The sequence below is a fragment of the Periplaneta americana genome, chromosome 15, assembly GCF_040183065.1.
Source record: "Periplaneta americana isolate PAMFEO1 chromosome 15, P.americana_PAMFEO1_priV1, whole genome shotgun sequence".
Classification (NCBI taxonomy): Eukaryota; Metazoa; Arthropoda; class Insecta; order Blattodea; family Blattidae; genus Periplaneta; species Periplaneta americana.
The window spans coordinates 92,423,521-92,448,426 of NC_091131.1; the positions used below are offsets into that span (position 1 = coordinate 92,423,521).

The 24,906-nt window shown below is 34.3% G+C and overlaps 1 protein-coding gene across 2 annotated transcripts in view; it reads left to right on the top strand.

Moving 5' to 3' along the window:
* LOC138715201 (zinc finger protein 728-like) overlaps positions 1-24,180 on the top strand; it is a 29,880-nt gene extending 5,700 nt beyond the window's left edge. Inside the window, exons 3-5 of one of the 2 annotated variants that reach the window (XM_069847840.1) lie at positions 10,243-10,323; positions 15,175-15,357; positions 19,902-20,035. In XM_069847840.1, coding sequence (XP_069703941.1) covers positions 10,243-10,323; positions 15,175-15,336 — 243 coding nt within the window. In that variant the 3' untranslated portion in view covers positions 15,337-15,357; positions 19,902-20,035. Of the gene's footprint in view, positions 1-10,242; positions 10,324-15,174; positions 15,358-19,901 lie in introns of both variants that reach the window. The other variant, XM_069847839.1, reaches the window with a different exon arrangement.
* Positions 24,181-24,906: the final 726 nt, after the last annotated feature.

Below are 24,906 nucleotides of genomic sequence, written 5' to 3' on the forward strand. Positions count from 1 at the left end.
AGCTTTAGGCATATACCTCTTCCAAAGGAAGCTGTGCTGATTTTATCACTTTCACCTTTTGAACTGCTAAGCTTGGATTCGTCCACTAGACAATGAGAATAACCAGCTATTTGCTATTACTTCTGTCTTCTATTGTGACTCAAGTGGTAGATATTTGATAATAGTCAGTACACTGAGGTTCAATTTCTGGCAGAAAAGTAGAGATGTATGTGTGGACTGGTTGCATCATTTGTCCAGTTTCCTGTATTGTCCTAAACAGTGGTTTGACTTGTGATAACCACATGGCCAGAGAATTCTGCTGTTTGATGTTGGTCCAAAATTCCCAAGTGTGAATATAGATATAGTGTATAGGCCTAGTATTTGAAGGAAAGATCACCATGCCAGCCATTGAATTTGAAGACCACAGATTCAAACCTGGCTGAAGGCGTTGGATTTTAAAGAGTAATAAAATCCTTAGGTCTAAGGCATCCTGCCCAGGACTTATGTTACGGAATGCGTGCTGGGGGAAGAAATTTTCTCATGAAATTTCGGCCAGTGTATGGGAATGGTGCCCACCCAGCATCGTGATGCACTTGGGGAGCTACGATAGGTAGCGAAATCCACTTGCGAATGCCAGCTATAATGGCTCGGGGGATCATCGTGCTAACCACACAATACTTCCATTCTGGTTGAATGATCGTCCACCTCTGCTTCCGCATATGAGCGTAAGACCAGCAGTCGGCTGGTTGGTCTAGGCCTTTCACGGGCCGTAAGAGCCACGGATTATTATTATTATTATTATTATTATTATTATTATTATAAAATCCTTAGGTGAGCTGTACACCAGGATAATACAGTTCAAATCTAAAGGTCGTAAGTGATACACTATAATTATCTTAGACAATAGGTATCACTTGTGCTCCTTAAAACTATGTTGAATTAATTGAACATATGCACATCAGTAAGATGACAAAATCTCTTGTAAGAATGTCTATTAAGAGACATGCTCTGCTAGTCTCTTTGCTTAGTATCGTACAATAATTTAGGATCGTCATCTTCACTCAAAGAGCTCGTGATTGCAACTGACTCGAAATAATATCTCTTGCTGAAAGATTGTATCATTTTGGTGTGCAGCAAAGTTATCTTAAGTTAAAAGTCGCGCATCATATTGTTCATATAATATGTTGTTTTCTAATGCCAGGCGTTTGACAATAAAGTCATTTGACCTCTTGCACTCCAATATTTTTCAAAGCTATTATCATGGCCAGCCACTGAAGCACAGATTTTGAGATGTTCCGAATCCATTTCTTGGTTTGAGTTGCACAATGGGCAGTTAGGGGACTGATATATTCCAATTCTATGCAGGTGTTTGGCCAAACAATCATGGCCTGTTGCCAATCTAAATGCAGCTACAGACTATTTTCGTGGTAAATCGGGAATTAACTGTGGATTTTGATGCAGAGAGTTCCATTTTCCCCCTTGAGATTGTGTTTTCAAATTTTGTTTGTTGAAGTCTAAGTATGTAGATTTAATAAATCTTTTCACAGAGTAATACGTAGATTTAGTAACAGGTCTGTAAGTAGCAGTGCTGCCCTTCTTTGCTAAAGCATTTGCATTCTCGTTTCCCAGGATTCCACAATGGGATGGTATCCATTGGAATACAATTCTTTTATTGAGTGATATTAATTGAGAGAGCATTTTAGTTATTTCTGCTGTTTGAGATGAAGGTGTGTGTTTAGAGACTATTGATAGAATAGCTGCTTTGGAGTCTGACAATATAACTGCATTCTTAAATTTATTGATGTGGCATAGAAGATTCCTGAGACTTTCATTTATTGCAATGATTTCACCATCAAAACTTGTTGTTCCATATCCACGTGATCTATAAAGTGAGAAGAGACAGCACGTAACACCTGCAACGGCACCTTGTTCTCTGGAGATCAAGGATCCGTCAGTGTATAAATGAAGCCAGTTTTGTGGAGGGTATCTAATATTAATTGTCTCTAAAGACAATTATTTCAGTATTTCAGTGTTTAGTTCTGATTTCAATATTTCTTCTGTTAAATTTAGATTATGTTCATATAATATAAATCATATCATCTGGTGTGCAACTCACCTTAGTGTTGCATTATCCAGGAGGGGAAGTAAAACTGAAAAGCTCTTTTCGTAGATTCTCGTCACATAAAAGAATTGTATAAGGCTCCAGTCAAAATTCGATGATCTTCTTGAGTAGATCACCAACCAAAGTTATATATTTTAAAATTTGTCAACCGTTTCTTGCCCACATAGAATTTCAATGCTCATTAACCTCTGCAGTTAAAAGTATTGTTAAATGAAATACTTGAAGAGAAGGGATAACCACTAGTAATGTTAGTTACTGCATGATCCAGTCAGCATTCAACTACTATTTTGTATCAGTGGACGTGCTTGTACATGATGGCAGTGCAATACAGTAGGAACTGATTTTGAAACAGATTAATAAAGATAGACATTTTAAGATGTATTACATTTAATTCGGCTGAGCAAGTATATGCTGTAGATCGTTGTTTCTATGTCATTAATTTTACACAATCTTAATTTTAATAACTTTGTAGCCCTTTGCACAGAACCATGTAAAACGTGTTTGTTGCAAGATGCTCCAAAGGCTCCAAAGCAGTTTGGTAGGAGAATTGTCCAATTGAAAGAAAATGTTTCCCAACTTTTTTTTTAGGATCTTTTTATCCTTAACACCTTTCGCCTCTTGAAATTTATTCATCAAATTGTATATAGTCGAACAGTGTGGAACTTCAACACCAGGAAAGTGAACTCCGACTCTGTTAACACATATGAATTGTACATGAAAGATCTTTTTTGGAATGAAGCTATCTTGCTTTGTTCAAAATTCACTTAAGCACAAAGAAAAGCTAGAAACACGTCTTGACCATTTGATACCATGCACTTGACTGAATAGCTGTTGTCTTGTGCACGTACAGGCCTTGGCCTGCTGCAAACAGTGTCAGTGCTGTGTGGCAGTCGATTGCAACTGGATCTCTCAATATATTAAGAAATAGTTGGAAGATTCATAGAGAATGACAACATTGAATATGACTAAATGTTAGTTACTGGTACAGAGGCGAATGCTAGTCACGAAAGTTAGGCTTGCTCTTTTATTCATAGTGGAAGATGGGAGGATATAATAATTCATAATTAATAAAAATAATCTGATCCACATAAATAATTCATTTTATAATTATGAAATCAATATATGAGTCTTGGATCATATTCGCTTATCAGATGTAGAAGTTCGATATAATATAACAAACATGGCCAACAAAACAGTTTATTTAGTTTTTTCGACTCTGCCAACCAATGCACATTGTTGTATTGAGCTGCACTGAATGAGCGCACATATTCTCTATAATGTCTGTCTTCTCTTGAATAGTCCTTCGGTAGCTACCCGGGTAGATGACGTTTATTTTTACCCGGTAGCTCAGTTGGTAGAGCATTGGTACGTTTAACCAAAGGTCCCAGGTTCGATGCCCGGCCCCGGAACAATTTTTCCCTCGAAATTATTCAAATCAACTTTACAGGGAGTTATATACCTGAATGGTGAGAAGATGGAATGATAATTGAATCAGAAGATGCGAAAAGGTGACATGTGACAAAAAGAAATTTTACAGGAGATGATAAAAACTTTCTAATTCCGGTAAATCATTTTCTGTACTTATATAAAAATTAAGTTACATGTGTAAGTCTACATACTTTGATTTTACAAAGGCTGAAATCTGTCTGTTCTTGGACTAGGGAATAGGAAATAAATGCAAATCAAGCTTTCAGGTATATAACTCTCTGTAAAGTTGATTTGAATAATTTCGAGGGAAAAATTGTTCCAGGGCCGGGCATCGAACCTGGGACCTTTGGTTAAACGTACCAACGCTCTACCAACTGAGCTACCCGGGTAAAAATAAATGTCAGCTACCCAGGTAGCTCAGTTGGTAGAGTGTTGGTACATTTAACCAAAGGCCCCGGGTTCGATGCCCGGCCGCAGAACAATTTTTCCCTCAAAATTATAGAAAATAAAATATGTTTATAATTCACGTCACTTTTTAACAAATTATGGCCTTCCTGAGCATGTTAGAATCTTGCTTGTCACGAATTATAATTGAGTACATTTTCTCTATTATTGTATACATTACAATACAGTATAGTTATGTTTTCGATTTACATGATTTTCTTTCTATGTTTTTAGTGTTTTCTTCTTCGTTCACTGTCACTTACGTCAGAATGTTGTTCTCTGCCTTTTGATGTTAGAGGCCATTGTAAAAGCTCACTATAAAGTTCATATCCATCAGATTCATATTTCAACACCTTTATATCACACATTTTTTCTCATGAATTGAAATATTTCAATTGTATGTATGTTCAGTTGGAAGACTGGTGACTTGAGTATTGAACTTAAGGAGCGTGAATGTATGCTTTTCGAGTCCATCAATGAAAGACCTTGCTGTCACCTCTCCCTTCAAATGCTTGTCAAAAGAGATATGTTTAAATTCATTAATTTGAAGAGATACTTTTTTCACTTTCTGGAACATGTCTTCCAGAGAACTCATTTGAAAGACAGTTCCTTCTGTATTATGTTTCCCACCAAGACTAAAAGTTACGGGTTATTTCAGAATTCAAGTATGTTACAGCAAACCTGTCAGATGTTGATGATTTTGACATTAGTTCTCGATACTGTTCAACTGTTATTTATGATCAACTAGCCAAACAAGTAGTTTTATTTGGCCAAAGTCCCTATCGCAGGGCAAAACGAATGCCCACAAATGGAGAAATGGTATGTGATGGTTTTGAATATATATAACATCACATACAAACCAGACAGCCAACACCAGCTGATCACAGGATACCAACATTATTCATACTTTGCATAAATGTGATATGTGCTGCACATGTTCCATTTTTGCATCTTTTCAAGAATTCCTGACTGCTGTTTCGTTCATATGCTGTGCCACTACAAGTCACCTTTTTGAATAGAATTGTGTATGGTTGTGAAACTTGGACTCTCACTCTGAGAGAGGAACATAGGTTAAGGGTGTTTGAGAATAAGATGCTTAGGAAAATATTTGGGGCTAAGTGGGATGAAGTTACAGGAGAATGGAGAAAGTTACACAACACGGAACTGCACGCATTGTATTCTTCACCTAACATAATTAGGAACTTAAAATCTAGACGTTTGAGATGGGCAGGGCATGTAGCACGTATGGGCGAATCCAGAAATGCATATAGAGTGTTAGTTGGAAGACCGGAGGGAAAAAGACCTTTAGGGAGGCCGAGACATAGATGGGAGGATAATATTAAAATGGATTTGATGGAGGTGGGGTGTGATGATAGAGACTGGATTAATCTTGCACAGGATAGGGACCGATGGCGGGCTTATGTGAGGGCGGCAATGAACCTTCGGGTTCCTTAAAAGCCATTTGTAAGTAAGTAAGTATTGTGTGCTTATCTCTGTAGATCTTAAATCCAGTAAAAAGTGAAAATGGCAAAAAAATGTCACATTCACCTTTATGCATCTCCCGATTCAATTGTAAGAATGTAGAATGTCTTATTAAATAATGTCAGTAGCGTGGTAGTAGATTTTGTTGTAAATTACAAGTTTTTCCTTTGTTCATTGAATTTTCATTTCATTACAAGTATTGTAAAGGGTATTTTCAAATACCAGTATGAATCCATATTGGACATCACAATAGAGTAACATGTCAATACCAACTGAGTGTGAAATTCAGTGTAAATTATTCTTGCATATAAATATATGACAAACAGTTCTTTGCTCAAAACAAACAGTTGTTGAAAAGAATCCTTAGCAGTGGCTAATATATTATTATCTAAAAGGTAAAAAGCTGTGAGGGCCATTTTTAAATATAGGCCTATCAGATGTATTAACCCATATACAGGTCTTCATTAGTATTGGTTTCCAGGAGGCATTGCAGTTTTTAGCACAATAAATCTGGTAGGCTTCAGGATACATACATCGTTTTTTATAAAAAAAAAAATCACGTTTTTAGTTTTCAGCATTAAAATTTTTTTTGGTGTAAGGAAGCTCTGGGGCTATTTTCATGTCCCTACCATTACATGTTTTTGCGGCCTTTATTAAAAGACATATTCATGTGCTTATATTCATTTAAAATTTCAAACTCCTTTTGTCTGCTTTTGTTTTTTGTACATTTCTCTTTGCTAAACATGCTATTTCTCCTACAAAATTTGTACTAGTACTCCATAAATGATTTTTTTGTGAAGCTTCTTTAATATGTGTGTAACAAAATGTACTATCAGGATTTTCGTTAACTCATTTTTTAATTATTTATTTCTTTCTTTTTTTTTAGGGTGGGGAGGGGGGAGTTAAAAGAAATGAAAACACCGGATAGTAAGTTATAAAAATTGAATTTCAGACAAAAGGTTAAAATTTGTAGGAATAATAGTGATTTAAAAAGATAATAATTACACTTACACTAAATTAGATGAAATTTGGTATACACACTATCTGGAAGGAGTGCAATAACTGTACAAATTTTCAGACTTCTACCTTTATTTGTTTAGAAAACTGAAATTTCACCTCAGTGTACCCCTACATTAATGACATATGAAACAGATTGTTATGTAACTGAGTTTGTCCACATATAAATGAGAGTTACACAACAGTTCTGTGAATGTCAGTGTTCTTGGCTCGTGCTTGCTATTGTTCTGGCCAGTTATTTAGCAAGTATTAGCATGAGTATAAGGGTGAGGGGAGCACATGCATCAGGTTGCAACATTCTAGCTCAGTGTTGATAACTAATTATGAGCCTCGGCTTGCTAGTTACCTGATTCAGACAATGTGTGTCCGTAAGTTAATAAAAAAAAAATTTGATTCTACTATTGCTACAACAGAAAAACACTTGCGGTAGATTAAAATTCAGGAGACACTTGTCTACCATTTCAGAAGGTTTGACAAACTTTACCAGATTAATGTTACAAAATTTTTTTTAATGTTTGTTGTATGTCGAAGTGCTGCCTTAGTACTGTAATTTATCTTCTCTTGATTTATCTTGATACTAATCATATTTTGAGTGAGAGTTTTATAATGGTGTATAATCTCGTTTTAACGTTCCCATTTTTAAAGAATGGTTTGAAAAGTGCCAGCAGAACTACTGTAAAAACAATATAAAATTGTTTCCTGCTTTTAACAAATGCTGCTTTAGGAAAATCTTACTTCTAAGGAATATGTTTGTATGGATTTGCAAATACAAAAGCCATTTTAGCGAAATTCGAAACCTGTTCCAAACATTCAATATGGACGAGTGCCTCCTCATCAGTATCAACCTGCTAGAATACCAACCTCTATCAGTGTGTTACACTGGAAAGAGGAGGCAGTTTCCTGTTTTGGAATTTTTAAAATGAAGGTCTATATGTTCTGGTTATTTTACTACATCTCAGTTATGCACAGATGTTCTCGGTAGTATGTCTTTACATATTGTCAAAATACTAATTCTCTTTTGTTTCTTTCAGATTGCTTCAACTACTAGACTCAGGTAGACATGAACTGGTGTTTGTAAATTAAAATGTATTTACTTAAAATATATTAGGCCTATTGTGTGTTTTCATTTTTAAATTGTTAGTTGAAGTACAGTACTTACAAAAATGTTACTGTAACTTGTGAAAGTGTCATATTTTATGTTTACTAAAGTTTATTGTTACTTGAATAGTATTAAGAATAATTCGTTGGTATTTGGGTAAATGAAGATATGTCATGAAAATGAGTTTTGAGATAAATAAAAATTAAACTTCTTACCTACATTGCAACCCATTTTCTACACAAATAAAACACATGAAATGCTAGCATTATTTTATTCTATTTTTGTTTTATGTTTTTTGCACGCCCAATTTTAGAATGTAATTTGTGTATTCACCTGGGAACAAAACTCTGTTTGTATAAAAAATGACAACCTCCTTTATCCGAACACATCCAATTATGTAATTCTTATATTTAAATGACCTTGCTAAAAGTGTTCTAATTTATACTTTCAATCCTTATTTGCTCATACTATGTGAAAATCCCCTTTTAAAAAATTCGCATTTCAGGAAAAATTAATTCCCCAGACATTTCTGAAAAAAGATGTTTTTCTGTATAGTCTTTTGGAACAGTTAAACTTGACTTGCAAATCAAGCACATATCAGAACCTCTGATTTCACAGCAAAAGTAAGCAGATTCCCATTTTTCTTGGACTACATGGCAATCACTTTCAGTTGTTCTTATCTTGATATTTAAGGGGTTATTGTCATTTTGAAGTTACTGTTGGAAAAAAAAATGCAATCACATCACAATATGCACTGGAACATCTGTAACTATGCGCAAATAAACCAATTGATACAATTGACATGATTTTGATGGCCCACCATGGGACCTGTAGTAAGTATGTGTAGATAAAAAGTGGGGTGAGGTTGAGAGAAACACTCCATCACCTTACGGAAACTTTTACTTACAATAGTATATCTTTGGCGAACTTCACAAATCATTAAGGGGACACTCAACTTAACAATTGGAGAAAAAGTGTCATAGAAATGAAAAATTAAATTTCTACACTAATTTACGTGACAGAACTAAATCAGTACGCAGAATTCTTCCCCTATTCATTGAGAAGTCACAGTCAAATGCACGAAGCCAAAAAATAAAAAATGATAATTAAAAGTGATACTTCAATTAATGATTGATTGAAATATCACTTTTAATTATTTTTTATTTTTTGGCTTTGTGCATTTGACTGTGACGTCTCAATGAATAGGGGAAAAAATTCTGTGTATTGATTTAGTTCTGTCACGTAAATTAGTGTAGAAATTTAATTTTTCATTTCTATGACACTTTTTCTCCAATTTTTAAGTTGAGTGTCCCCTTAAGTGACAAATATCTTTTTGCAGTTTTCAGAATCGCATACTGCATACTGGTATAAATATTTTATGAGACTTTTTTGTTGTTGTGGCTGGTAGAAAATTGGTAGCCAAAGCAACATTTGTTTTATATAAAAATATATTGATTAGTTGCAGGAAATGGGACCTAAAGTCGGATTTTTCATTTTTTTTTTTTTTTTTTTTTTTTTTTTTTGTGGTTTCAAAAAGAGGCTGAAATACTGAGCATTAAAAAATCATGGTTCTAGGTGCTATAGTTTTTAATATATTACTTATTGAATGTTATATTACATTATGTACTTTTCGAGAAAAATGCAAATTAAAGTTTTCATTTGTTTCCTTAGCAACTATAAGAAAGATTTATGTATTTAAGAAGCACTGTGTAAAACTACGTCCTAGTTTAGTATGTAAATAAAGCCTACAGGTAGCGCAAGATGTCAAAACATAGAAATGCAGTTTTTATACTGGAAATTCGTTATTTTGTTCTGTAAAATTTCCTTTCACGACTTTAGGTCCCTTTTCGCGCATCAGGTCACATTTCTGTGGTGTTCGGGTAAAGGGGTATAAGTCATTTTTTTGTCCAGGTGGAATTTTGTTCCCCAGATTAACGCACAAGTTAAATTATACAAGTGGGTGTGCAAAAATCAAAGAATACAAGCTGTTGATGTGTTTTATTTGTGTAGAAAATTAATTGTAATAAGGGTTCCAAGTTTAATTGTCATTTATCTCCGAACTCATTTTTATGACTTATCTCCCTTTACCCAAACACCACAGATTTATCAATTAAAAGTTAAAAGGGACCACTTTTAGAAGTGTGGGCTCTGCATTTAACATGGCTGCTGTAAACTATTCTTCATGTCTGCAGGGAGTGAAGTATATTAACAATATATTTACCTTCAAATTTATATTAATGTAAATGCTTCCATAGTGTGTTTGTTTTCATTAATTTATTATGACATTTCTGTAAATATATACACAATGAATTCTCGTCTAGTCTTCTAGAGCTGAAGTGTGCCTCCTTCAGTCTTCTTATTGTTCTGCTATTGACACTAATCCTTCCATCACCTTTTTGATGCAGTTTTGTACTTCTGCAGCAGTTACGTGGCAATCCTGTCAAATTTTCGGTTTCAGATACTGATCATTCTTGACGAATATTTTTCTTCTGATGTCTGTTCGAGTCCCCTAGAAGAAGTGCCAAGTTCTCCCCTGCACTTTTTGAATGTTCTTTGCACAGTAAAAATGTTGGCATCAGACACCCAATCAATATAGTGTATATCTATTCCATATTTCAGCAAAGAAATTGCTTTTGCACTTTAATAACAATTCAAATATTTCTGCTTACAGATCATAGAAGTAAAGCAGGAACCACCTGATGAAGATGATATGATAGAGATACACGATGATGTAGATTCTAGGGAAAATTCTGTAAGTAAATTTTAGATGTATTTTTTTATAAATACTTCAGAACTAATGAGTAGATGATCTTAAAAGGAAAACAAATTTTGCTCGTTTTTGCTTCATTTTTGAGAAATGAACTGTTCTCTATGTAATATTTCATAGTGTGTTTTGGGAAAGCCATTGATTTAATTCCCAGTATGCTCAGTCAATTGAATAATGATAATAAATGATTGAAAGAATTTTAGTTTTGTCCTTTAGATGTGCAGAAATTTGATCTGAACAAATGTAACTTCTAGTTCTGAAAAGGAATTTTAAAATGTTACATTTGTTAGGATCAAATTTCTGCATATTTAGAGGACAAAACTAAAATTCTTTCAATTATTCATTATAATATATTGCTCTCTTAAATTGACAGAGCATATTGGGAATTAAATCAATGGCTTTCCCAAAACATGCTATAAAAATGTTTCGTATGAAACAATTTTTATCTCGGAATAGAAGCAAAAACGACCAAAATTGTATTAAATTTTTTTGTTTGAAATATCTCAAAGAATAACTCCCTGAAACTAATGACATTATTTATGATTCACCCTGTGTATATATACAGGCTGCTGACGAGAATATTGTACGAAATGGAAATATAAAAATTGGAAATTTATCTTTTGAAGAGGTGGAAAAATTCAAATACCTGGGAGCAACAGTGACAAATATAAATGATACTCGGGAGGAAATTAAACACAAAATAAATATGGGAAATGCCTGTTATTATTCGGTTGAGAAGCTTTTATCATCCAGTGTGCTCTCAAAAAATCTGAAAGTTAGAATTTATAAAATAGTTATATTACCGGTTGTTCTTTATGGTTGTGAAACTTGGACTCTCACTTTGAGAGAGGAACATAGGTTAAGGGTGTTTGAGGACAAGGTGCTTAGGAAAATATTTGGGGCTAAGAGGGATGAAGTTACAGGAGAATGGAGAAAGTTACACAACACAGAACTGCACGCATTGTATTCTTCACCTGACATAGTTAGGAACATTAAATCCAGATGTTTGAGATGGGCAGGGCATGTAGCACATATGGGCGAATCCAGAAATGCATATAGAGTGTTAGTTGGGAGGCCAGAGGGAAAAAGACCTTTGGGGAGGCCGAGACGTAGGTGGGAAGATAATACTAAAATGTATTTGAGGGAGGTGGGATATGATGTATAGAGACTGGATTAATCTTGCTTAGGATAGGGACCGATGGCAGGCTTATGTGAGGGCAGCAATGAACCTCCGGGTTCCTTAAAAGCCAGTAAGTAAGTATGTATACATAGATACACATATAATCCGCCAAAAAAATATATATACACTTCAGCAAAAGAAAATATTGTAATACTGAAGTTATACAGACATCAAGAGATGAATACAAGTTACTTTTGTTGCCTACGATTACATAAGGTACTCTAAGTGGTTACCATTAGCATCCAGACACTTATTAGGTTTGTTTCTGCAGCAGTTTCCAACCGTCATGAGCATGCACACATCAGCTTTACCATTTGTGCAGCAATAACTTCAAATTCAGACTGCTTGCTGATTAAAGTCAGGTGTTCTTGCAGCATATCAAACCATTTCCTGATGGTCAGAAAAATTTGCTGTACGAGCGCAAACCAATCTCAAATCACATTGCACATTAAGATAGTTGTGCTTTATTTTTATCTGCTGGAAAGGCACACATGTACCTTTTGCATTAATATTTTATGTTACCATGTTTATCAATATTTCGTTATTAACATATACTGTGAAATTTAATTACATCTTCAATATACGAGATTAATAAATTATTTTACAGCACCTGAGTGTTTGTACAGAGATTGTTTGGAATTAATTTCAAACCAATCATCGCTGATTATATATATAGTGTGATGTAATGACATGAAGACTCTACTGATCATTCTAAAACATTTCCTCACATACTGGCAATTAGTGTATGTCTTGATAATTAGACATTGAACACGAGAACGAATGATGACGATGAAAAGCTAAGAGAGTCACTTAGTGTACTAGAGTGGATGCTGTGTCATTTGGGAAGGTTTTAAGCCTGTTTTCCAAGCTTCCAAAATCAAAGAATAGATAACTGAGTCACAGGGGGATAAAGTAACCTGCCTCCTCGTGGTGTCCCCTGGGTAAAGCAAAATAGGTTACAGCAACTTCTAAGAGTTGAAATATTGGGATACTCTCAACAAAGAAGTAACAAAGCTACTCAAACATAAGAAAAACAGTTAAAGAAATACAACAGCATTCAAGGAAGGAAGCAGTGGCTCACTTCAGACTAGCTTCAAGACTGCTTGGGAGAACATCTGCAAAGATTAGAATTTATAAAGGACTGTTCATGCAAATTCTGTTTCACTGGTAAAATATTAAATGGAGAACATCTTCTGGAATGCTCACAGCAGAACAGATGTGTTCCTGACAAGAAGGTACATAAACTATATCGACTCACTAGGGAAATATCGATGTACTCAAAATCCCTCACATTAGATCAACAAAATAATTGAGCTACATGGACTGGAGACTGTACTTATATCTTGTAAACTATGAATTGATGAAAAGTAGTGAAGATATCATAAATGAACTGCAAATATTTAGTATCAATGAAAGGATATAGTATATAACAATAAAAAGAAATAGCAGGAATTCCTCTTACGAATGTACCATCAAAGGCTGGCCCAACAAATCATGAACTATACTTCTACAGGTCAAAGGGCTGTGAGACACCCAAAAAGAAGATGAGAAGATGAATTGTAAATGTTTCCTATATGGGCGGAACAGGCCATATTGGCCTACCATGAAGATGATGATAATGATGACTATGCATTGATATATAAATGACAATTAAAACTGTGAACAGAATATTGTTTCGCTACTGTTACTAGTCCTATTCACCACTTACACATCAGCATGCAGTTTACAAGATATATTCTACAGTCCAGGTGATTCAGTTATCAATAGTGGAATATGGAGTCTTGTGAATCAGGCTCAGAACCCTCCAAAAGGACACCACATCCACTCTAGTATATTTAATGGGTTTCTTAACTTTTTACTGTATGTAAATTCGGATTAATGAATTAATAATTATTTATCTTACATTCTAACTGCGATCTTCTTTTGGTGACTCTCAGTTGATGCTACGTGATTAAATAATATGTTTGATTTGTACATACTACAGGGAGAGTCAGCTCTAAGGGAACACCACTCCTGCCATCTCTTAGTTTGGCAATCAGATTGCAAGCTCTCGCAGATAATGTTCCTGCAGTCTCACAGCACTATAGTCTGACAAGTGATGTTTCATGTAGCTATTGAATTTTTTTTTTTTTTTTTTACAGAAATGGGTAGAATCTCACTTGAATTTCGAAGCACTTGTCCAAAAATGTCCTCCATACGTTGTATACACAATTTGCAGCAATGTATAAAGTTTTGGGACACTCCAGCATCTCACAGTTTGGTAAGAATGTTGGCAACATTGCCTGAAGTTGAGCCCAGGACACAATGCTAGGTTTTTCTTATCAGTTGTTGCACCATGCTCACACTTTACATTATCAAGCTCAGTAATTTGTCTGAACTCTGTTAAGAAATACTTCTTCTCAAATGTGGTCCGATACAGTACGGCAACTTATTTCCCTCATCTACCAAAGAAGATGTCGTAAGAGTCGTACTTACGTAAGTTTGACAATGCTTTCCATAAATTAAAAACCATCAAAACACTGTGTTGTTAAATTATTCAATAAGTGTTGAGAAATAGGTTCTGTTCTTGGTCAAAAGAAATGTTGTACATGGCATTGAATGTCTCAGAACTTCATAAATTGCTGCATCATTTATATAGAACGTAACAGAGCACATTTTGAGTAATTGTCTGAAATTCAGGTAAGATTCTCTCCATTTCTTTAAATAAATAATTCACTAGTAATGCAAAAGATCACTTGTCAGACTGTAGTACCGTGAGACAGCAGGTGTGCCAGTCCCTTAGGTTTGACTCACTCTGTAAAAGTGGGTGTGTTACTATCCATAAAAAATGGCAGCCCTAAAACCCAGATGTTTCCTGGCATGTTGTAGGGTTTAGTGCTCTGAAGATTGTTTCCTACAGTACAGTCGAAGTCTCCTGAAGTTTGAGGCGTGTTTACTTTACGGCAATAATCAGAGCAACAGTGCTGCATTGCCGTGTATGGACATTTGTTGACGCCACTTATAAAAATAATATGTGCGGTCAGACAAGTTCTTTGTGACGGGGTTTCTACATGTGATTACGTTGAATAGCATTATTTTTCTGAATATGTAGAAATAAGACTCATTTTTACGCCAGGTGGTTTGCATTTTATGCGTCTTAATCACATTCAAGCTGATTCATGGTTTTTATGGTCTTCCACTAGTAATGTTTACATAGTTGAGTGTCTATAACATAGTCTTTCGAAGCACAAAGACTATTAACTGTAAACAATATCCATTCAGCAACATCAACATGTGATAAAAAATAATTATGAAGCGAGAGCCGAGAAAGCCAGTTTGATTTCTATTCGCATTGTTTTGGTTTTGATGTGCTTTGTGTCTGTCCTTCATCCAAAAAATCTAACCACAGAAATTCATCTTCATTTATACCAAGCTTACAGGCTTAATGTTTTGAGCTACAGGAAGATCAGGCAATGGGATAGGCAGTTCACAGATAGGTGAATGAATGTACACATTGAAGAAAGAGGTGGCCAGCCCTCTCTTTTCAATGATCAGCTTGTGAAATATGTGGATATGAAATCTTACAAGAAATTGACAATATATTTTCCACAAATTTTACATATAATACTATATGAAATTTTCACAGATTATATACTATACTATAACATTTGTGCTAGGTGGGTACCAGAGGCATTGGACATCACGAAAATCAGTGCATGGCCTCAACTCTGACATTCCTTCAATGCTATGATGAGAAATTCCTCAGCCACACAGTCACTGGCAATGAAACGTGGATTTCATGCACAGATATGAATATCCAACAACAGTTGATGCAGTGAGCGCACAAAGATTCCTTTAAGGCAAGCAAATTCAGTCATTTGCGACAAAAGCTGTGGCCACTATCTTTTTGGATTAGGAGAGATTTGTTGCTGTTGTACTTTTTTGGAGGGGGGGATGAGGAACCACAATTAATGCTAAGAATTGTTGCAAGACCCTAACAAAATTGCAATAGATAATAAAACAAAGACTTAGTCTTGTTGGCATCTTCCTCTTGCATGATAATACATACCCTTTCACTGCAAAGTACATTCTTGAGCTGCTTGAATGTTTCAAGTGGAACTTGGTTCAACTATTTATCATACAATCCTGATTTGACTTCCAACAATTAGCACTTGTTTTGGTCTCTGTGACCAAAATGATGTGAATGATGGAGACTTGTGAATAAGTATTAGGGACTTGGTAAAAAATTGGATGTCTTTATTGTCTAGAAATTTCTTTGTTGATGGTATTCAAATGTTCATAACACACTACTACAAATTCAGTTTTTGTGGTGATTACGCAAGGCAGCAATTCTCAGTAGGATGACCTGTCAAACATTATTGAATGGAAAATAAAGCCTGTTCTGTGTGGTGATGTTATATGAAATAAGATTTTTGTAAAGTACGAAATAAGATGGAAATCGTCGATATTTTTTCAAATATACTTTAACACACATTTTAATACCCTCACAAATAAGTAATATTTCTGAAGAATTAAAAGCACTGTTACCTGAGATAAACCAAGGTAGCTTGCAGTTTGAATATTTGATACTCAGGATTCGGAAGAATTTGAAAGTAAATTTAATACAGTTGAACTTCGATATGACAATTTTGTGATGACTGGGAAAGTTGTAGTGTTATATCATGATTTATTGTTGTATTGATGAGTTATGAAATTTTGCCCAAATTTATATTCTGAAAGAGAATATAGTAGAAATAAGTACAAAATAACATTACATACTAGTCCATGAAATAACATTTAATCACCCTTTGATTACCCTATTTGATGTACAAATTCTTATAACATTCATTGGTTTTGAGGTTTTCAGCAACATATGTTCTTATTACTTTGAGCACAATCAGGTGATCTGGTGGTATACTTACCGCTTGTGACACTGTCGTTTATTTCCTTGTGTTTTTTATGAATGTTGTCAGTGTTGGCTGTGCAAACCCATACCTTTTAGCCATTTCAGTCTGCTTCAGTCCTGTATCTAAATCACTAAATGCAGCTTATTTAGTCTCCAAACTGATTAGTTTTCGTGTTACCTACATCTGTCATCATTAACAACTAACACTTGAATGTGAAAGGTGCCAGGCAGTCAAGAAGACTGTGTCAGGAACCATAAAGGCAAATCCTGGTAAGAGATCGTATGCCCCAGGGTGGAAAAATACATGATTTGTCTCAATTACAATCAAAATCAGTGATTTTTTTCATTTAAGTAAGATTTTTTATTTAAATCAGTTTTTTTTACTTTAATATTTGTTTTAACTTTGATATTTTAATGAATTTTTAAAATTAGATTTATTGAAGTAAACAAGGTATTGTTAATAACAAATCACACCAATGACCAAAGAGGAGAAACTTTTTCCAGTTTTAAGATAAGAAAAAAAAAACATACTTGAAACAAATGAAACCAGAAGCTCCACAAGTGAATGCTCAACCTAAAATACACAAGCCTAATATACCAATCAGACCTCTAGTTAATTACATGTCTGCACCAGCATTATAAATACATGCTAGCTAAATACAATACATGCTAGCTAAATACATGGACATCATCATCAGAAACAACATACAGTTCACCAATCACACTGTAATCAAGAACAACACAGACCTAGTCAACCACGTCATAGACAAACACATAACCCCCCAGTTCAACATTAGCATTGTTTGACATCACCAATCTATACACTCACTAACATACCCATACTTGAAACAAAAATTCTAGAACATAAATGTTAGAAGACAGCAATACACCACAACCACAAATTGATGAAAAGTCAGCAAATTATTTTCAAATAGTTTCTTCATCTTGGATTGTGTTTAATGATGTCTGCTTGTTCAAATGTTTGTATAGTTTTGATGCTTTGTCTGTACCAAGCCTGTTACATAACTTAGAATGCACAAGGATATAAGAAACATGATTTTTATAAATATAAATAAAAATATATATATATATATATATAATTATTTTTTTTTAATTTAAATCATAATTATTTGATTTAAGTCGGATTTTTTTTTTAAATTGAATGTTTTCGTATATACATCATTTGAAATTATTCTCAGATTGATGTATGTTTCAGTGTTTATGAAGTACCTAGGATGAATAATGAAGAATCAATCTATGTGCTGTATTTTAACAATAATTTGAATTGGGATATGATACATTACAACATACAGTGTTTTTGAACCAGTTCTTCTATCTTACAGCTGAATGCAACTTATTTATCTAAGTCCTCTTTCTGTTTTTCATTTGTTTGGTTGACAAAGGGACTAAGCTGACTTCACTTAATTTTCAGAGATGGTCTCTCAGTGGATAGGTGATCTGTAACTAATTATATTTCTTGTTTTGATACTGAAGGTGCAACTACTGGACCTGTCTCTAAATTTTGATCTTAATTGTCATGTATTGGAGTATGCTACCCTAATTTTTTCTTTATTTATCTTTTATGCTGTTACATTTTTGAACATGTAACTTTATTTTAGCAACTAATCCCTGCATTTCTAAATCATATTATTTGCATTTAACTTTCATGCCTTGTCCACTTGAAGTGGGGAAAAACTAAATTTTTCATTCTCTCCAAATTGGATCAAGTTTTCGACCTGGATTACTCATTTTAAGTTAACAGCAGATGTTCTTGTTACACTTTTACAAGTAGAACAACTTAATACACTCAGTGAAGTGACTCTTGTTAGCATAGCAAGTTGCTGCTAGATGACAAATGACAAACTGAAAAGAAAAAAAAGCAGCAGTTTGAATTTGAACAACAATGGACTACAAACATTAGATAACTAACTATAAGAAAACAAACTGATGTTAATCATTTATCCTTTGGGTTTGTCATTGTTAACATATAGGACATATCTGTAAATTATTGCTTCAAACATTAATAATAAACATAACTTATAAAAAAATAATTCACTGATTTTTGTCATAAAATAATTTGATTTAAATCAGTGATTTGTTGTAGTAATAATAATAATAATAATAATAATAAAGTGATTAAAATCATGATTTAAATCATTCTACCCTGGTGCGCTCCCTAAGCGATAGAATTCTATTGTAACACATTCCTTGCACAGAATGTCAAGATCTGTCAATTAAAGTAGGAAAGAGTACCTAGGTGAAGGAAAACATCTTTAAGAGGCTGATACCAAGTGAAATGTGAAATAGTGAATATAAACCAAGTAAATTAAAAAAATATATATTATGTTTGTTTCATTCCTTCGGGGTTTCTCTAAAATTTGAGTAATATAAAATATTAGATACTATCACTGACTTTTAAGATGCTCTGAGTTTACCCACTACCTCTTAAACACCCAACTTAGATAAAATCTTTAATGAACATCGTACTCTTTCTTTCATTAAGATATTTTGGATTCAATTAAATATAAAATAGATGTAAAAGTGTTTGCTAACAAAGTTACTGTTATTATAGATACCGTGAAAAACATTTTAAATGCTGTAATTAATCTGAAATAGATACATTTTTTCCTCAAGGATTGGAGTATTAAATGTTCATTTTTGCCCTCTGTTCTGCGTTAAAAAAAAAAAAAAAGAAAAAACTATGTTGCCTTGAAAAATAATTGGGAACAACTGACAAAGAGGAATGAATAATGGTTTTAATTAGGATTTAAATTTAATTAACCATTTGTTTTACTTCCTGTTTCTGTTTAATGATAAGTCTATCTTTATTTTCTAACGACCGTGATATTATAGCCTGGTTCTACAGCTAGATCCTTTCTGTATTTTAGCCTAGATCATATATACCCAGATTGCTCTGTGTTATAGGCTTTGACGGTAACAACTTTTGTCAGGTTTACTATGCTGCTGTCTAGTTGTTACATAAGAAGTCACGTCATAATTCCCATTCGAATTGCATTAGCAACTGTACTGCCATCTCATGTTCGTTTACTGTGGACGGGTGGTGATCCTGGCGGTTGTTCTCTTCAAAGTGCAACCGATTTTAACATATGAATGAGCAATCTATATGTGATCTGGGATTTTAGCAACAGTGATTTTATGTACAGACCCAGAAACAAAATTTGGGCTCAGTAAGCACTGAGCATGTGCAGTATGTTATAGCTGGAACTTGAAAAATTCAGGTGGCTCAAATTTTGTTTCTGGGTCTGTACGTCTCACAAGATTTACTTGTAGTGGTTCTGTTACCTTGACCATCAGTATTTTTCCCTTTTCCAATATGTGGCACAATGGGAGGATTGACTGTACTTGATGATACTCTTAAATCAACCATGATGTCATGTGTTCTAGTTCCTATATATGCCAAGAAGACACTTCTTGCTTTTGTCAGATAGTATTTATATTGTTATTGTGTATGCTGTTAGATTGTTAAATTGATTTCAGGTTCTTCTGGATATAAAACAAGAAGACATTGAAGTGTGTGATGCTACTGAAGTGTGTGATGCTACTGAAGTGTGTGATGCTACTGAGGAAGATCTAAACAATATTGAAGTTCTAGATGACCCATTAGGCTTCACTGCTGCAGATGCTGCTAGAATCCAGCCAATCAGGCCCATCAAGACCGAACCTATTGATGATGACGTGGACCTTATAGAAGAACCTTCAGGTGAAGAAGTTTTGAAAGATAGCGAGAAAGTGGTGAATCCTTTTATTGACAGTGTCATAAGTTACGAAGAATCGAATACAAATAATACACAAAATGAATTCACAAAATCTGTAAAGGCAGAGCCTGGAAACACAAAGAAGAAGTCAAAAAGAAGGAGACCTTTAACTCTGAGAAAGAGGAGACCACCTTCTACGCCATCAGAAGTCACAATTGAAGAGGACCAAGCACCTGTGCCTGATACAAGGCAACAATATTTTTGTTTTCCTGCAGCCGATGGGAAACAACATTACTTTTGTATTCCTTGTGGAAAATCATTTCCATTTAGGTCATATTACTTGAGACATGAGAAGGTTCATCGTAAAACTCATCATATTTGTGGTTTTTGTGACAAACTGTTTTCTTGTAAAACAAATCTCGATAGGCATGTAAGGCTACATACTGGACAGAAACCGTACACATGCCAAGATTGTTCTGAAGGTTTTCAGAACAGGTCTGAATATATAAAACATAAAAGTACATGTGCTTTCACTGCCAAACCAGAACCTCCTAAACCAGAGCCATCGAATGTCCCTGCCACGACATCTAATAGTGGAGGAGACTCGTATCCTTGTTATATTTGTAGGCAGACGTTTGATAGTATTCATAGATTACAAGTGCATAGAAGAAGCCATGAAGAATTCAGTTGTCGTAGATGTGGTAAGTCTTTTAATGGTGGTATAGCACTTAGCAATCATTTGAGAACACATAATTTTGATGGTTTTAAACGCTATTCATGCAAAATTTGTAAGAAAACATTCAGCAATGTTACCTCACTTGTAAGTCACAAGAGATTTCACACAATGAGAGAGAATGCAGCAGCTAAAGCAGTTAGCAAACCTAGTAGTACAGTTCCAAAAACAATTCTAAAACCAGTTTCAAAGCCAATACCCAGATCAGCTATAAAACATTTGGTTTCAAAACCAGGCTTGAAACATTTTGGTAACAATTCAGGTCGAGGTTACTGTTGTACAGTTTGTAAGAAATGGGTTAAAACACGTTCAGTTTTGAGAAGGCATATGACAAGTCATACAAAACTTAAATTGTTTTCTTGTGTTATCTGCAATATATCGATGGGTTATGCATCTTCTTTGCATAAGCATATGAAAATTACTCATAATATAGAACTAAGCTACAAAGATATCCATGCTATGTTCAATGTACCTGGATTAGAAGAGCAGGAGGCGTTGTGTTCATCTGATCCGGTAAAGCCAGAAAAAAACAAAAAGTCTGAAATTGAAAAAGAGAAAGCAGTTACAATTGGCCATTCAAATGAAAATGATAATGCAAGAGATAATGGGAATTCTGAATCTTTTGGCAAGTTTACTTACACTTGCAGTATTTGTGTCAAAAACTTTTCAAACAAAAGATTGCTCGAGAATCACATGAAGATAATCCACATGGGTGGAAAAGCATATAAATGTAACACTTGTTCCAAGTTATTTGCTTATAAGCATCTTCTTGTCAAACATGCTAAAATGCATGGAGAGCAACGTTTCACCTGCAATGTTTGTTCGAGATCATTCCCAGATGTAAAAACTCTGAATAACCACAAGGGTGTTCATACTAGATTCAAGTATTATTCATGTCCTATTTGTTCGAAGTCATTCAATGGATTAAAGAACTGGGAACAACATCAGAGGCTTCATAGTTCCGCAGTAAGATTCATGTGTAAATTATGTGGAAAGACATTTTTGTCTAAAGCTGAGTTATATGAGCACAAAAAGATGCATATTAAGCTCAAGATATACACATGTGGAGTATGTAAAAATTCATATAACAGTACTTCTACATTAAACAGACATAAGCGAAAGAAACATGGATCTGGTGCTGTAGGGATGAATCCTTGTGATGATCTTTCTGAAGATGGATTATTAGATGATGATCAGTATTTCATGTGCACCGTATGTGACAAAACTTTTAGTGATGCTATATCACTGAGTAAACACAAACTGATTCATGTGAAGCGTGATTTCAGTAAGGTAGAGCAAATCACAAGTGATCTAGTACCTCAGGAAGGTTCTAACACAGGTCCTACAAATCCTCCAGAGAAGTTCTATTGTGTGTTATGTAACAGAGAGTTCCCAGACCAGAGTTCTCTCAGTAAACATAAAGGATGGCATTCTAGGAGACCTTTAGACACATTACCGTTGACTCTCAAAGGGAAAAAGAGGTCTTATACATGTGGCTTTTGCAAGAGATCATTCACTACTAGTGGATCTTTGTCGAAACACAGGAGGAACAATTGTCCTCCAAAGAGAAATTATACTAAAAATGTAATCCCAGCTGCATTAGCAGCTTTACAATTGACACCAACTGTAGCAAAACTACCCAGTCAATCAGTGAAATCAACATTTCCTACAGTAAAAGCAGTATCACATGTTGTAAAAAAATTTCCAACTCAGACAGGTGGTCCTAAATTGGACAGGCCAAGACACTTTTCTTGCCCCATGTGTGATAGAGTTTTCAATAATAAGAAAGCTCTGATAAGACACAAAGGTTGGCATACAAGATCTCTGTCAAAGGATCATACAACTCCAACTGAGAGTCCACAGGAAAATATTGATATGAATGTTACAGACACAGAGCCGATAACATCAAAACGCCGTACATGTGATGTATGTTTCAAAGTTTATAGTTCTTCATCAACCTTGAGTAGACACAAACGACTGCATACAAGGAAAGTACCAGTACTAACAAGCATAAAGAGTGTCAAAAAGCCACTTCAAGTCATAAGCGACGGTGAAATAAAGATCAACTCAGAAGGTTTACACTTGTGTCGATATTGCAGGAAACCATTCAGATTCCGAAGGCACCTGATAGATCATGAACGTGTGCATACAGGAGAACGTCCATTCTCTTGTAACATGTGCCCACTTTCATTTTCTCGCAGAGCCATTTTGTGGCGCCACAAAAAGACTCATTTAGGAATTCGGCCATTTTCATGTCACCTCTGTCCTAAAACATTTCTCATGAACTTCCAACTTACACGACACTTGGCAGAGAAACACATGACAGAGAAAAATACGGAAAAAGACATATATCCCTGCCAGAAATGTGACAAAACTTACCGTACCTTGTTGGCGTTAAACAAACATGAACTTGCCCAGCATCAGGAATAAAAATCTGATTATATATTGTATGTAGTAATCTTGAATATTTTCATCATACTATTGCTGTATCCATTAGTTACAACTATGTGTTACATTGGAGTATAAATCATTACAATAATTATTTACTGTGAATGTCTTCATAGTAGATTTAATTTCCTTCTTTTGTGAGATAGTAGAAGGATATCACGATTATATAACTTGTAACAATTTGTTGAGTGATCAATGGACTTTAGAGATTCTATATTTTAATATTACTATTTTTTTTTTAATGTAGCGCATAGTTTTCTTTTAGAGTGACATAGCATGCACAGTTCTGTGTGAAGAATTCCCCCTTTCATGGTATGTGTATTCACCAATTCCTACTTTGTCATCCGTGTAGAATTATTATCTGTTCCAGGAAGCAAGTTTTATAACGATTCTTGTACTTCCTCTACACACAAGGTTGAATAAAAAAAACTTGAATTGTGTTTAATTTTTGGATATTTTCTGTAAGATTTTTTTATAAATATATATATATATATAGAACTGAGTGGAATGAACAATGGCTTTCTGTGGTGGGTCTGTATAAGTGTAACGAATCAGTGTTAATGTGTTACTGCCATAAATATTAGTTTCATGAACTGGATTATTACATGTGCAGTTATGAAATGACAGAAGCATGTTGATACCGGTATTGATAATTTATAGTTATGTCAGACTGTGATGACCTCCGCTCCATCTCAGGAAAATATCTTGAGTGGTATACATTGCATGACGTAACAAAAGTATTTAAATTGTTTGCATCTGATTTTATATCTCATAAAAGTATGATTTTATTTTGATTTTCCTTTTTTTTTTATCCTGAAGCATTGGACACTCACTGTATTGTGATATTATGCATTTGTTTAAATACACAGTTTGTCTACAAGCTTATGTTTCTAAGTTATTGAACTTTTTCACTTATATCAGTGTATGTTTAAAAAAATTGACTATTTTGAAGGAGATTGCCACCACATTTTATTCAAAATTAAATGTTAATGTTACATTTATTACATATATAAATATTACTATTTCGAGAACTGAATAAATTAAATAAGAAACATGCATATTTGGTGTGATAATTAAAATTGCTGCATAGAGTTTTGTACCATTCTGTACTTCTGTTAAGTGTAGTTTTCTCTTTCTCTTATACTCATTTATGTAATTAGGTTTAAGCCAGAGGTCTGCATCAGCTGGATTTAGTTGGGTAAGAAGATGGCCCAATCAGGTTAGGACCTTACTAAGCCAGGTCTGTACCTACCTGATCAGGTATGCACCTGCCTGAACCTGTCCCCAACATCCAACTTCAAATGCAAACTCAAGCAATGCTGCATACTGCAAGCAGTGATAGTGCATGACTGCTGAAAAATTACTATTTCACATTGCTGCATTATGATTATTAATTTGATTATCTTTCTCCCAAATGTAATGTTTTATTAACAATTCTCAAAAGAAAAATGTTGAATGTGATATTATTCTAATACAGCAGTGCAAAATAACACACTGTATTTCGTTACCAACTTCACTTCAGTTTATAATAGTATTTGAAACTATTTTCCAGTCTTTCTGTATTTTACCCGAGAAGAAATTTGGAATAGGGATCACTTTAAATTAC